Source organism: Pelophylax lessonae (genome assembly GCF_965119305.1).
Source record: "Pelophylax lessonae genome assembly, chromosome: 1".
Classification (NCBI taxonomy): domain Eukaryota; kingdom Metazoa; phylum Chordata; class Amphibia; order Anura; family Ranidae; genus Pelophylax; species Pelophylax lessonae.
Window position 1 is genome coordinate 668,685,814 of NC_138768.1, and position 15,050 is coordinate 668,700,863.

A 15,050-nucleotide genomic window follows, 5' to 3' on the forward strand; every position below is an offset into this window, starting at 1 on the left:
AATGAATGTAAACATTCCTTGTACTAGAAGTAGCCATGACAGGACCTTCTGCACGCGAGCTAACGGGGGACAGGGCGCTTTCATTTTTTTTTCCATTTTCAAAAATACCAGGGTTATGGCAGTTATCTGCTGCCAAAACCCCGGTATTTAGCGTCAAAGGACAGACATAAATCGACAGCGGGCGGTCAGTAAGTTGTTAATAAAAGACCACATAGATGAGTTCTTGCTGGAAAAAAATTTAAGCAACAGACAGCATGGATTCATGAAAGACAGAAGTTGTCAAACAAACCTGATTTCTTTTTATGAGGAGGCAAGTAAAACCTTGGACAGAGGGGTGGCTGTGGACTTCGTATACTTGGATTTTGCCAAAGCGTTTGACATAGTTCCCCACACAGGGCTAATGTGTTACGTAAAGTCTACAGGCTTGAAAAGATCAGTTTGCAAATGGATAGAAAATTGGCTAAAAGATAGAATAGACTCCCTCAAGAGGTGGTTCTGGCTAGCTCACTAGATTGCTTTTAAAAAAGGCCTGGATTCTTTCCTGGGTGTACTTAACCACTTGCCGACCGCCGCACGACTATCTACGTCGGCGGTCAGCCCCTCACAGGCAAACTAACGTAGGGCTACGTTGCTTGCTTGTGAGGGTCTAGGGAGCGAGCGCGCGCCCCCCGGGGCGCGCTCCCGCTCCCGCGTGGTCACGGACCCCCCCGCGCGTGTGACCAGCGGACCCGATGTCCGCCGGTCACTCGGCGATCGGCGGGGGAGAGGGAGAATGTCAGGCAGCTTGTGTAAACAAACTGCCTGTCATTCTCCTCGCTGCAAAGACACTGATAAAACGGATCTGGTATGTAGATCCGTTGATCAGTGTCTTTACAGCTAGAGCCACAGCCAATGACAGTAGAAACCACGCCCCTAGGGACACACACAGCCCCTCCCTTCCAAATAAAGTTAACCCCTTCACTACCAGTGTATTTTTACAGTAACAGTGCATATATATAGCACTGATTACTGTAGAAATGTCACTGGTAACCCCAAAAGTGTCAAAAATGTCAGTCAAGGGTCCGATCTGTCCGCCGCAATGTCGCAGTACCGCAAAAAAAAAAATCGCAGATCGCCGCCATTACGCGTTAAAAAAAAACAACAAAAATGACAAAAATCTTTCCCTTTGTTAGTAAACGCGATAACTTTTGCGCAAACCAATCAAAATACGCTTTTTGCGATTTTTTTTACCAAACATAGGTAGCATAAAATAAATTGGCCGAAAATTTTTAAAAATTTTGATTTTTACATTTTTTTTTGGGGGAATTTCATATAAAAAAATGTGAAAAATATTGCTATTTTTGCAAAATTGACGCTCTTTTTTTGTTTATAGCGCGTGATCAAAAAATCGCACAGGTGATCAAATACCACCAAAAGAAAGCTCTGTTTGTGGGAAAAAAAGGACGTCAAATTCGTTTAGGTACAGCGTCGCACGACCGCGCAATTGTGCGTTAAATTCACGCAGTGCCGAATCGCAAAATACCCCCTGGTCGGAATGGGGGTAAAATCTTCCGGGGCTTAAGTGGTTAATATAAGTGGGTACTAATATTTATAGGTAAACTTGATCCAGGGAATATCCGATTGCCTCTTGGGGGATCAGGAAGGATTTTTTTTCCCCTGCTGTAGGAAATTGGATCATGCTTTGCTGGGTTTTTTTTGCCTTCCTCTGGATCAACTGCGGGTATACGATTGTATGGTTGGGTTTTCATTACTGTTTTTTTTTTGTTTGTTTTTTATTGGTTGAGCCAGATGGGCTTGTGTCTTTTTTCAACCTCACTAACTATGTAACCTTGCTGGAGGCAAGAACCAGGACTCCATCTTGTAACAGGCCCGAATCAACTCATGGACCCATTAGTCAAGAATCAAAGAGGTCCACGGGTCTGGAAAAAAGCAAAGGCGCCCCTTCAGGCTGAAGTGGACTTGTCTGCAGCACCAACAGAACTTGCTTTTGACTTACCAGACCAAGGTCTCTTGAAAACTCCCGCAAAGTTACAGGTGGATTTTGATCCCTTATCCTGCAATTCCCACGGGACGAAAGGAAAGGACCACGCTTTTGATGAGGCTCTTTGCTCTTCGTAACCTGTGGAAGCAGAGTACTCTTACCTCCCTATAAAACTTAAATGATCTCTTCCATGGAAGCTCCAAACAGTCGGTCTCCTACAAAAGGGGGATCGGTCAGTACTCATGAGGCGGAGGGTCACAGCTGTCAGAAACCCTGTAGGCTGAAGGGGCCGCATCCAGAGAGGCATCACAGATACATTGTAATCCTGTAATCCCTGTACTAACTGATCGCCAGCTCTGTCAGCTCAGGAGGATGCTGACCCCCTTCCAAATCCTGGCGCAGAAACTTTGCCCATTTCGTTAAGATCTGGGAGACTAATGTTAGGGCAAACATCGGCCTCAAAATTGAACCAGCCACGGTAAAAAGGTATTGGACCAGAGATTAAGGACCCTGTTGATAAGAGAGCTAAAAGGATGGAGAGTCCTCCACTGGTAGCAGTGTGGCTTTGCTTAACCTTGAAACCTGAGAATCCACCACCGGCGGAGCGGTCTGTTTTTTCGAAAGGGACTCTTCAAAAGGATACCTTCTAGAAAAATGCTTCTGTATCCCGACCATGCATTTTGGGGAAACCCACTGACTTGAAACAATGTAGAAATAGGCGGAAAAGGGGAAAACCTTAGTCGCCTTGGATGGACTGGTTACCAAATTGCACCAGTGCAGCCAACGCAGCATTAGCTGAGTCCTCCAATTTTAAAGTTCCGGCACTGATACAATCAGTGTCTCCACAAGCACCCTTTCATGCGCGGCTGTAGTGGAAGAGGATTCATCCTCACTGTCAGAGTACTCCGGGTGCATGGACATAGAACCAGTAAGGTGACTTGCATCTGCGGTGACCAAATCAGCCTCAGACTCTGATGAGGCAGAGGATGCAGGTGAAAGCGGGAAATGCTTTTTGCTATGCCCTTGTTGAAGGGCCATATCAAACTTGACACCAGTGACTGCAGGAACACCGTCATGGCCGCCAGGGCGGATTGAGACCCAGAGGGTCCCACAGCTTCTTAGAGTGGGCCAAGTGGTGACACATGCTCTAGGGGACTCCAGCAAATTCTGGGGGGGGGGGGGCGGGGGGGGTCAGAATTGCTGTAAAAATTCCCCCCCCCCCCCCCCCCCACTGCACCGGTGGTGCGGTTTTCAGAGAGGAAGAGGAAACGCATGCACTGCCACTAGAGGCCCACTGCCAAATCACCGCTCTACAGATTACAAGAAAATGGCCACCACATTGATTTCAATGGGGAACTACAAAAACATGGCCGCCGAGCTAAACAAACGTGGCCGCCGATAGCAATAGCAGCCATTCCCAACAAAATTGGGCCGCCAGCGTCACTCCCTGGGACCCCCAAAAGGACCCTCCGGTACATACAACCAGCAAGAGGGGCCCTGTCAGGGACCCCTACCAGGACAGGTTTCCCAGAAAATTGCTAAACTGAGCAGCTAAACTGAGTGCCTGCGGCACACTCCCTCCCCCCTCCAGCCCCATCACCACTTAACACCCCAAACATGTAAATAGTATGGCCACCGCGGGGGGGGGGGGCTAAGTGGGGGTAGGTGAGGGTGCTTGTGCAGGGGGACCCCACTAGTGAGGGGATGCACCATTTGGGAAGGAAGGACACATGGAGGCCCGCGCCCACCCTGAGAGTTGACCACAGAAGAGGGCGGACGCCACTCACCACACCTGGGAACCAAGCAGGCACCATTCTAGGCAGACCTCTCCACCATCTAGGAATGGGGGTTCTGCGAGCCAGAGGTATGCCGCGACAGGTCATGACCAGGGCTATGCGTCCTCCCGAGAGGTTTAACTCGCTGGCCAGCCCCTGTCCAGTGGGGCTATGTCTAGGGTGACCTGGAGCGGAGCTGCGGTCATGTCAATATCGCTGGCTGGACTAGCAAGACTGTAAGGATCTAGGATATCCAGTGCATCGCTCAGCCCGGCAGTTGATTGGAACAGACTTTATTGTAGTTCAGAAAAATAAAAGAAAAAAAAAAGAAAAAGAAAAAAATGCCAGGACCAGAGATCCCAGCAAGGTCCTTACTCTTGACTAGACAGAAAAAAAACTGAAGCGCTAGAGCAGGAAGTGGGAGTATAACCCCCCAAGGACTGCCCTATAGGCGTAGTCAATTTCTTCCTGCCTAGTGTCCTACTCTTGTAGGGGGCAGCATAACCCAAGGGTCAACAAGATATGGAGCTGTGTCCGTCAATGAACAAAAGAGAAAAAAGCTTTTAGGAACATTTTAGTAGCATTAAGAAGCATTAAAGAGCATTCAGCGGTTTTTTTTTCTGCTGGAAAAGTGCACCAAAAAAAAAAAAAAAACTCTACAAAAACATTTTTCTGCTCCTAGATGCTGAAGCTCAAGAAATGCTAATGGCCTAGTAAGCCTGGACACGTAGGCGAAACGCTATTTAACTTCCAGGAGCAGAAAAAAAAAAAAGGTGTGTATGGATCCTTTAAGTACAGCTTTTAATAAAAGGTAACTTTATTGCACATAAAAGAATGTACAAAATGGCATGAACAACAAAAAGTAGAGCCAACAATGCTCAAACATCGCTGTAATCAATATAAAAAACATCCATTTATCCATCCATCCAAAAAAAATATAGTAATAATGAAGACATATCAGTGATTTGATCACAGGTAAAGAGTAAAATGATTCAAGTTATCTAGGAATACTGTTCTATCCAAACTTCATGCACCAGATTAAGATAGGAGAATTAGGAGTGGTATACATACTTGGTTATTTACTTTATTGCTAGCTGGTATTGTGCTTTTCAAGCTCACCCATATATTCCAAACGTTGTGGAACCTATGGGGGCATCGTATGTTAATTTATATAATGGGATAGCCTGATTGACAAGAGCAAGCCAAAAGGCTACAGTAGGGGGGAGTTGTGGATTTCCAAAGTATGATGATGGATTTCTTAGCATAGAACATGACAAAGCGTAAAAGAAGCTGTGGGTTTTTAGAAAGAGATTCAACATCAATATATCCAAAGAGACATTGTAAAGGATTACAAATATTGGGTACCTGGGCCACTGAGCTAACAAAGGCAGTGACTTCTGATCAGAACGCTCTTACTTCCAGTGAGCACTTAAGCACATCGGAGATGGCAGTCTATGCACTGCTGTATTTTGGCCTAGGCCGACAAGGCCTAGGGCGGCACTTTGCGGGGGGGCGGCAAAAAAGCCGCTGCTCCCGCATAAAAAAAAAAAAAAAAAAAAAACAGTACGCTCTGTGAGGCCCGTCTGCTTGTCTGCAGTGCTCCCGTCACTTTGCGTGCCGAGTCCCGCCTCATTGTCTGCTCCCCCGGTCCTTGCCTGCCTCTCGCCGCCTCCTCCCACACACACACACACAGTCTCCAGCTTTTAGTGAAGGGGCGTCGCCGTGTCAGGGCTGGTACAAGGAGTGTGCGGGAGGGAGGGCGCAGCGGAGGTTAACTGCTGATAATGTGAGCACCACCTGCAAGGCTTTTGTATGGTTAGGGCTCGGGTTTAGTCTCAGCATCTTCTGTCTGCTTCTGTCTCCGACTGTCAGCCCGCCCACCACCTGCATTACATTAGAATTCTTAGCTCTGTGTCCAGGTTGAGTCCCGGAGTTTTCTGCATCTTCTGTCCCCGCCCACCTCCTATCAGACCTGTAGGTAATGGTCTAGGGAAGTGCCATACGTGGTGGGCGGGCCAGTGGGCGGGGATAGAGGCCGGCAGAAGAGGACGAAAATGTCGGGACTCAACCTGGCAGAGCTAAGGATATTAAAGCAATGCAGGCGGAGGACACTCAGATGGGGACAGAAGCAGACAGAAGATGCCCAGAATAAACCCAAGAACTCTGAAAATTACAGGTACAATGCAGTGATGTTCTGCTCTTTTCATCTGAGCACTGTGCATATGATTAATAAATAGGGGAGTACTCAGCAGAAGTATTTTATAAAGTGACTTTGTGCAACTATTAAGTGAAATATGTTGGAGGCACCTTGCTGTATGTATTTTCCTTTTAGGGGACTATTATTCATGTGTTTGCTGTGACTCACATTTGCGCAGGCACAGCAGCCGATTCATTTAAATGGACTACTGTACCTGCAGGAAACAGGTCCCTGCACCTTTATGAAAACGCAGCCGCAGGGAAATCGCATGGTGCAAAAGCACCATGCAATGTCCCGCACCAAAAAATGTGCTGCATTTTCAGATGTGTGGGGGTGCCAATAAGAATAAATGGCAGCCTTGTGCATCTGTAAAAGAGCAGGGAATTTTTCCTGCAGGTGGTTGTGGGTGCGGGAATAGGTGCCATATACACGCTGTCCCGCACATGCAACCACCTGTAACAGTGTGAACCTAGCCATGGGCTCATTTACACTTGCGGTTGGCGGACAGTAAAACATGCTGCTGAGCCTCATAATACAGCTCCCTATCACTCCTGCCATTTAAGCTGCAGAGGCAGCAGCTAGAGGTTTACAGATGCCACTGCTGCAATATTTTGATTTACAGCAGTGGCAGGAATTATACTGCCCGTCACTTTCAGCATGCACTACCATCTGCTGAAGACAACCTGTTCAAGTGAATGGGGACACACTGCAACCTCCCCAGAACTGCGTGTAATGCCTCAGTCTCAGCGCAGTGCCACTATAGAGTGAGTGCAGGCTGTCTTATGTGACATATCACATTACAGGAGACAAGACAACAGAGAAGCTGCCTTCACTCCCAGCGGGTGTCACACTAACACCGAGATGTGAACTGTGAATACACATGGAGGGAGGGTGCAGTTTGCCATCTTTGCCCAGGGTGCTGGTGGCCTTGTCCCAGCACTGAGGGGCGTACATGCTTGCCAGGGAGGGAGGGACTGTTGCCCCCATAGAGCGGCAGTGAGTGGCCAGATGGGATGCACTTCAATGAGTGGGTGGGGGCGGAGCCTAATGCTCCACCTACCCACCCTCCGCGCGGCGTGTAAGAGGGACTAACTTCTCCCCGGGGCAGGGTCTATCTATGTCGAGGAGGAGGAGAGAGAGGAGGAAAAGGGGAACCCACAACCAGGCCAGGACATCCGACAGCAGGTAGGAATCACTATTTTAGGTTACCACCCACTGCTATTGCTACAATTATAAATTAATAATTCCATTACATTTTTTGCAGTAAATATATTTTTAACAAATATGGAGCACTTTGCAGTACATGAACTTTCACTGCATGTGAACTGGTAAATGAGTTTGCATTGGTTTCAGCTTGTACAAAGTGTTCCATGCATGCTGAAACCAATGCAAACGCATTTAACAGTTCACAGGCAGTGAAAGTTCATGTACTGCAAAGTGCTCCAAGCTTTAACCACTTCTGGACTGGAAGATTTTCCCCCTTAATGACCAGGCCATTTTTTGCAATTCAGGACTGCATTACTTTAACGGACAATTGCGCAGTCGTGCGACACTGTACCCTAAAAAAATGTATGTACTTTTTTCCCACAAATAGAGCTTTCTTTTGGTGGTATTTTGTTATTAAAGGGCCAATTTGTTTTCTGCTACATATTTTTGGTAAAAAAAAAATCCCAATAAGCGTATTTTGATTGGTTTGCGCAAAAGTTATCATGTCTACAAACTAGGAGAAATTTCATTTTCATTTATTTCATTTTTTTTTTTCACTAGTAATGGCGGCAATTGCGATTTTTAGCGGGACTGCAGCGGACAGATCGGACCTCTAACTGACATTTTTGACACTTTTGGGGGGACCAGTGACATTACTGCAGTAATCAGTGCTAGAAATATGCACTGTTACTGTAATAATGACACTGGCAGGGAAGGGGTTAACCCAGGGGTGATCAAGGGGCTAAATGTGAGCCTAGGGGGTGTTTTCTAACTGTATTGGGGGGGGGGGGGGGGACTTGTGAAATGACCACGGAGACATGAGATCCTAAATAGGAGGATCACAGGCGCTCTGTGATAATTTCAGAGAGAACAACAGTCTGCCGCATGTACAACAGCTGACCGCTCTTCTCTCTCAGTGGGGAGCGATCGCGGGGGCCCGGCGGCAATTGCAGCCACCGGCCCTGTGGATTGTCATCCCCGCTGCCTAGCGGGGGCCCCCAGGAGCGCGAGCTTGCCCCCAGGAGGGCTCCCGCGAAATGACGTACCCATACAAAACCACAAAATATACAATTCGGCACTTTGTACCCACTTTTAATGGTACAGAGAGGAAGAGATGGAGCTCTAAGAGGAAAAGGTGGAGCCTAATGAGGAAGGGGTGTGGTTTACAGATGACAGGGTGGGTCTGAAACATGAAGGGGTGTGGCCTTCACAGGAAGGGGTGGGTCGTAGTTAAATTAGGGGGTGCACGAGTTTAGTCCGGCCTAGGGCAGCACAAAACCTAAATACACCACTGAGTCTATGCAGATGAAAAAAGGAAGCATGGAGTAGTATGATCTATATAAAAATTTATATAACCTTATCTCTAGCTGAAATGATCATCTGGATCTGTGTTGGGAGAATTTCCTGCCAGATCTCCTCGGATAGAACCGAGATAGAGCACCATTTAAGTTTTGTACGGGTAAGCCTATAAGTGGAGGAATGTAACAGATTTTTAATAGGTAGATATTGACTTGGAATGAGAGGGTTCAGTCAACAGTTTCTCTAAAGGAGTGTGTTAAATAGGGATGTCATGAAGACTGAATTGTGCCGCAGAAGTGTGCTGTAGTTGAAGATACCTAAAGTAAGCTGTGAAAGGGAGACCGAAATCTCTACGAAATTCTGCAAAGGAGCGAAAAGTCTGTTCAACAAACAGATGGGGAGATCAGTTTAATACCTTTCTTAAACTAGAATGGTCTGTCTGTCCTCTTATAAAATTCTTGTGAACATGGGTTATTTCCATGAAGGAGCATTAGGGGAGAACACCGCATTCACCCATCGGGAGCAGTTTGAATAATTTAAAGATGTGCAGTGTCATGGTTAAGATCTTCGTGCCATCCCTGCTCCTCGTGGATTGGTGATGGATCAGGTTCTGAAGGGACTCGTAAGACGCAAGAATAGCAGCCTCTAAAGGCTGTGGCAGCATTATTAGCCTCTGGATAAAACCACCAAATGAGCATGAGCTAGTTGTGAAGAATAAGTCTGCAGGTTAGGGAGTGCCAGGCCCTTATCCATAATAGAGACTTTCAGTGTATCTTTAGCGATTCGGACAGCCTTACCTCCTCAAATAAAAGAAACAGGGATTGTATAAATTTCTAGAAATTTAAGCTTAGGGATATATACCAGAGAATTTCTCATTACATGTAAGAATCGTGGCAAAAATATAATTTTAAATATTTTTATCTTTCCCTGTGGAGGTTGGGGTAGCGTGGACCATGTTTTTAAAGTGCTTTTAAGTGTTAACTAGCGGATCTAGATTATTTTTAAGATATAGGGAAATAGGCTGCCGACCATAACCCCTAAATAGCGGAAAGATGCAACAACCTTTAATGGACATAGTGGTGGCAGAGAGATTGAGGCCGCTTAGTCTAATTGAAATAGAATTTATTTTTCCCCAGCATACTCGGAATCCTGAGTAATGACCAAAATCCTGGATGATCGTTCGTTAGCTATTGAGAGAAGAATGAGGGTCAGCAATATATATGAAGATATTATCCGCATAAAGGGATACCTTTTCCTCCATATCCCCGAGCAGTAGGCCGGTAATAGAGGAGCTTGATCTCTTGATCAACTCAGCCAGGGGTTCTATCACCAATGCAAAAAGCAAAGGCAACAGAGGATATCGCTGTTTGGTAGGTACCCCTCTATATAGGAAGATACAGAAATACAATTATTCAACCTGATCCTAGCCCTAGGTTTGTTGTATAAGTGAATCCATTAAAGGAAGACGTTGCCAAAGCCAAACTTTGCCATTACCTCTCAGATATGGCCATTCAAGTGAAGCGAAGGCCTTGTGAATCATATGAATCGAAGGCGAGTATCCAGAGCCAAGACAGCCCTGTATCCGACATGAAGGGCCTGCATATTAGTGAAAAGTCTATATAAACTGATGGAGGTGGAACAACCAGGGATAAATCCAGTTTGATCTGAGCCAACAATAGCGGGGATGATGTCATTCAGTCTACGGGCTTTAGCCAAGATCTTGACATCTGAATTAATGAGGGAAATGGGCCGAAACTATTCACAGTATAGGGGATCCTTATGGGGTTTTGGGATAAGTACAATCAATGCCTCCGACAGAGGGTGGTAGCTGCCCCGTAAACTATACAGTTGGATGGAGCTCAGCAATCTGGGTGCTAGGTTCAGGCATGCTATCTTAGTGGGACGATTTTTAATCAAATTATTTCTGGCTCGCACAGAAAAGAACCTTTAATGGTACTGCTTAAATATATATATCTAGAATACAAGATGACAATTCAAGAACAATGTATAGGTATATAAAGGTGGTTTCTAAAAATCCTCTAAATAAGGTTGGGGTGACTCGCACTGGTCGTTCAGTTTTTGCAAAAATTAGATCTTTTACTCACCAGACTGAAGTGTCAATATCATCAGAACCATGCTGCTTGTAATCCAGCTGAGCAAAAAGAGGAAAGAGAACCTGGACTCCTCCTATGGAGTGCATTGCACTTTGAATAGAGTGCGTCAGAACAGCCTTGACATCCTTCAAAAACATGAAGTAAAATACAGATCAAGTAATTACATAAAATGGGTTTTTACACTCACCGAAAATTCCTTTATTATTTATGAGGTTTGTTTTTGTTTTTTTGTTTTTTAAGAGTACATTAATAGACGTGGGATGAAATCATTCAGGTACACTGAGATATGCTGTTGCCTTCAGGATAATGGACCTTGGAAAATAAAGCTGTAAGGGCAGTCTAACCCATCATGCGTCAGTCTTGTAGCAAAGCAACTTCAGGAGCAATCATAAGAACAGAAGTGTGGGATCAGTCCCTTAAAGTACCCCAACAAAAAGGACAGAACCAGGTAAGTGAAAACTCGTATTTTTTTACGGTACATTGGAATACCGAAACGCAGTCCAACTGAAGGGCTGTAAACATAGTAAACAAGGAGCCAATGGGCCCATGAAAAACCACAGTTTAACAGAGGGGGGGGGGCAGGATAACAGAGCCTTTATAGCTGCCTGAAAATCCTACAACCAAAGCCAGCATCAGACAACATTCGGGGGGAGGGGGCTTCTTAGGATGCCGTGAAACAGGAAGAACAGAGTTTTTTGTTAAAGTGAAAAGAAACCACCATGGGAAGAATAAGAGTGGCCATAGATAATTTTTTTGAATAACTGACAGAACTAGGTTAAGATGCCCCAGTGTCACAGGAGGACATTATGGTGAAATAATGTGAGTGACACGCTATGAATAGGAACTGGAAAGGTCAGGATTTAACCTTTGATAGTACTTGATGCCAAATGTTGATCCAGGCCTAAACTGAGAATTGGCAGGATTTGATCAACTGAGAAATTTCTGGGATGGTATTTCCTAGTTTTGCATAGTGAAAAGTGCAATAGTAAACTTGCTAGAAGTCAAGATTCGTAGCTTTTAAAAGCATAGGGAAACTGAATCAGTCCTCAGGACCAATGCTTCAACAACCAGGCGTTAAAGCCTGCGACTAAGAAGGATGGTAAACCAGTTCTTTGGACAGAAGATCCGAATAATGAGGAGGGCCCACAGGGAGTCCACCAGCACGCCTGATGAGGTCTGAGTATGCAGGTAGCAGTAATGTGCTGGGAAGATGGAAACATGCATCTAAGTATCCTACATGCATATCAAAAAGGTGTATAATGAGAAACGGAGGAAGCTCATATACACTAGCAGCGCTAATTATATTAACTTATGTAAACAATACCTCAAAAAAAAGGTTATAAAATTAAACATCAAAACAATTAATTCTCTGTATATGATGTCCATGCAAAGTGAGTATTGTCCGTAAATGTTAGGTGATACAGTTCATATACTGAGTGGGTTCCTGGAGTGCAAGCCCATGAACACCCAATGGTGCTTCCTGTTAAGGTGGACCACCGTCACCACACCTCAAAGTAAGTGCCCCCCTAGGTAGTAAAAACTCACCACAGGATGGCAAAAGGGACGCCTTATATGGGATGTATTTCACAATGTGGTAAACGAATTCCAGGTAATACCTCTCCGGATTAACCAAAATCTGATATATAATCAGGACTTCCGTTCAGCATAGACTGCACCAGACACCACAGGATGGCAAAAGGGACGCCTTATATGGGATGTATTCCACAATGTGGTAAACGAATTCCAGGTAATACCTCTCCGGATTAACCAAAATCTGATATATAATCAGGACTTCCGTTCAGCATAGACTGCACCAGACACCTCAGATCTGGGACTCTCCTTCCTCACTCACACACACAGGGACCCTCAATCAGGGTGGGTGTCTAGCTTGCTCGCTCCTCTAAGTGACCGAGTCAGAGTCTTCCTCTCTTCTTCACACTGCAGTCTACTACTGCAGCATGCGACGATCTCCTGGCTGCCCCACGCGGCGGGAACGTGTGGCCCCGCCCCTCAGAGCTGAATTCTCAGAGAATTCTCAGAGAATTCAGCTCTGAGGGGCGGGGCCACACGTTCCCGCCGCGTGGGGCAGCCAGGAGATCGTCGCATGCTGCAGTAGTAGACTGCAGTGTGAAGAAGAGAGGAAGACTCTGACTCGGTCACTTAGAGGAGCGAGCAAGCTAGACACCCACCCTGATTGAGGGTCCCTGTGTGTGTGAGTGAGGAAGGAGAGTCCCAGATCTGAGGTGTCTGGTGCAGTCTATGCTGAACGGAAGTCCTGATTATATATCAGATTTTGGTTAATCCGGAGAGGTATTACCTGGAATTCGTTTACCACATTGTGAAATACATCCCATATAAGGCGTCCCTTTTGCCATCCTGTGGTGAGTTTTTACTACCTAGGGGGGCACTTACTTTGAGGTGTGGTGACGGTGGTCCACCTTAACAGGAAGCACCATTGGGTGTTCATGGGCTTGCACTCCAGGAACCCACTCAGTATATGAACTGTATCACCTAACATTTACGGACAATACTCACTTTGCATGGACATCATATACAGAGAATTAATTGTTTTGATGTTTAATTTTATAACCTTTTTTTTGAGGTATTGTTTACATAAGTTAATATAATTAGCGCTGCTAGTGTATATGAGCTTCCTCCGTTTCTCATTATACACCTTTTTGATATCATTTGATTTTTATAGCGGCTGCTTTGTTTTTAGAATTTCTATTATATTAGCGCTGGGTTGAGTGGGTTTTTATATTCTTACTCCTATTATTTATATCCTACATGCATGTTCCCATGTGTATTGATGTACATACAGGCCAGGTGGTCCCCAAATGGCTGACCTAGTGAATCCAATGCTAATTTTTTGCACCTGGAGGAAGGTGTTAACTTTCATATCCAGTATGCTACAAATGACCGCTTTGGCCATGAGGCTGGGGAACAGGTTTGCATTAAAAAACTGAAACCTTTCCTTTCTAGAACAATGGCAATGACTCCTTGAAAAAGGGGCCATGCCAGGGCATTGTGGAGGTCCACAAATCTTTGCAGCAATGCTCGCAAGTTAGACAACATGGAGCAGGGTGGAAACAGACTTAAATTTCAGCTTTTAGCCTTTGGATACAACTTTTTTACCCAAACGTCTAAAAATATCCTGGGACCTTTAGACCGCAAAGGCCAATCGACATCCACAACATCTATAAGGGCTTATTTATCGAATTGGTGGATTTGGGGGTTTCTGAATTTACAGTGGAATTGAGTTTTAGGCTTTGCCTTGGGCTGGAGTACTGAGAGGAGGGAAATAACTTTTACAAATCAATAGAGGTTTTTATCTGCCTTCTTTTTCTGCGAAGTATTAAACTCTTCACCCAGCGACCTCCTTGAGGGCATACACAACAGGCATTTCTTGTACTGTTCCGCCGCAGACAAATATTTGAGCCAAACACACAAACCCTACCCCATCAAGACAGTAGTGCCTTAGGCTTGATCTCCAATTGTTGAAGGATAGAAGGATCTGTTGAAGCAGATCCATGACCCTGAAAAATCTTTGAACCAGCCAGCCAAGATTTAGCATACTGACATGGCGGCAAAGACCAGTGGCAGGGTGGGGCCGGCCGAGGGGGACAAAAAAGCCCTAACCTGGCCAAAGAGCGAATTTCTTTCCTGCAACCACTGGAACCCATTCCATGGAGCCATTGTGTTCTTCTTTGGGAGGGGGGGGGGGGGGGGGGAGCCGACACTGCCAGGAGAACACCGTGACTACTGCTAGCGGCAATAGCAGCAATCATCGTAGGTAAAATCTGCCAGGTTGGTTGTAGCAAAGTTCATTACATTCAGCTTGCCCATGTGTGGTTTGAATATTTGTTGGTTCCTGCTGAACTGGCCAAGATTCAAACTGTCTATGGCTGGCTTTAGTAATGGGTTCTAGCCTTTTACAAGTTCTTTGAACGCCAGTAATTCCTCAAGAGGGACAGTCAAGAGTCTTGTTAAGATGAATAATGGCCAGATCCACAACGGGAACAGCTCACTTCTCAAGGAAACTCTCCTCAATAGGATTTTGCATTGACAAATTTTACTTGGGAGGAGTAAAGACTCATCTGGAGTAGGCAAAAATCTTACAAAGCAAGTTGCAATAGTGAACATACAGGGTGAGACCAGCCACCATACCACACAGGCTGCAGTAACAAGTGTACTCGGCAAGCTTTGGTGGGTTAGAGACTGATAGGCCCAGCACCCACATGCAAGTCTGAAGAGATGACCGTCTGCTGGACAGCAGAAGCTGAATTGCCTCCTGCAATTTATGAATCTTTTCCAGAGGAATAAACACTCTGGCTTAGGCTGAGTCTTTTATCAGACCCAGATAATCCAGTCTCATGGACGGAACCAGATCAGATTTCTGAAGATTCAGAATCCAACTGGATTCCCTCAGAATTCGCAGAGTAATCTCCAAGTTGGCCAAGAGAGCAGTTGAAGACTCT

General features: G+C 45.5%; 1 protein-coding gene across 2 annotated transcripts in view; it reads right to left on the minus strand.

Moving 5' to 3' along the window:
- Positions 1–15,050, minus strand: part of LRBA (LPS responsive beige-like anchor protein) — a 1,198,938-nt gene that overhangs the window by 1,074,879 nt on the left and 109,009 nt on the right. For both annotated transcript variants that reach the window (XM_082258080.1, XM_082258079.1), the window contains exon 10: positions 10,564–10,697. In XM_082258080.1, coding sequence (XP_082114206.1) covers positions 10,564–10,697 — 134 coding nt within the window. The remainder of the gene's footprint in view (positions 1–10,563; positions 10,698–15,050) is intronic.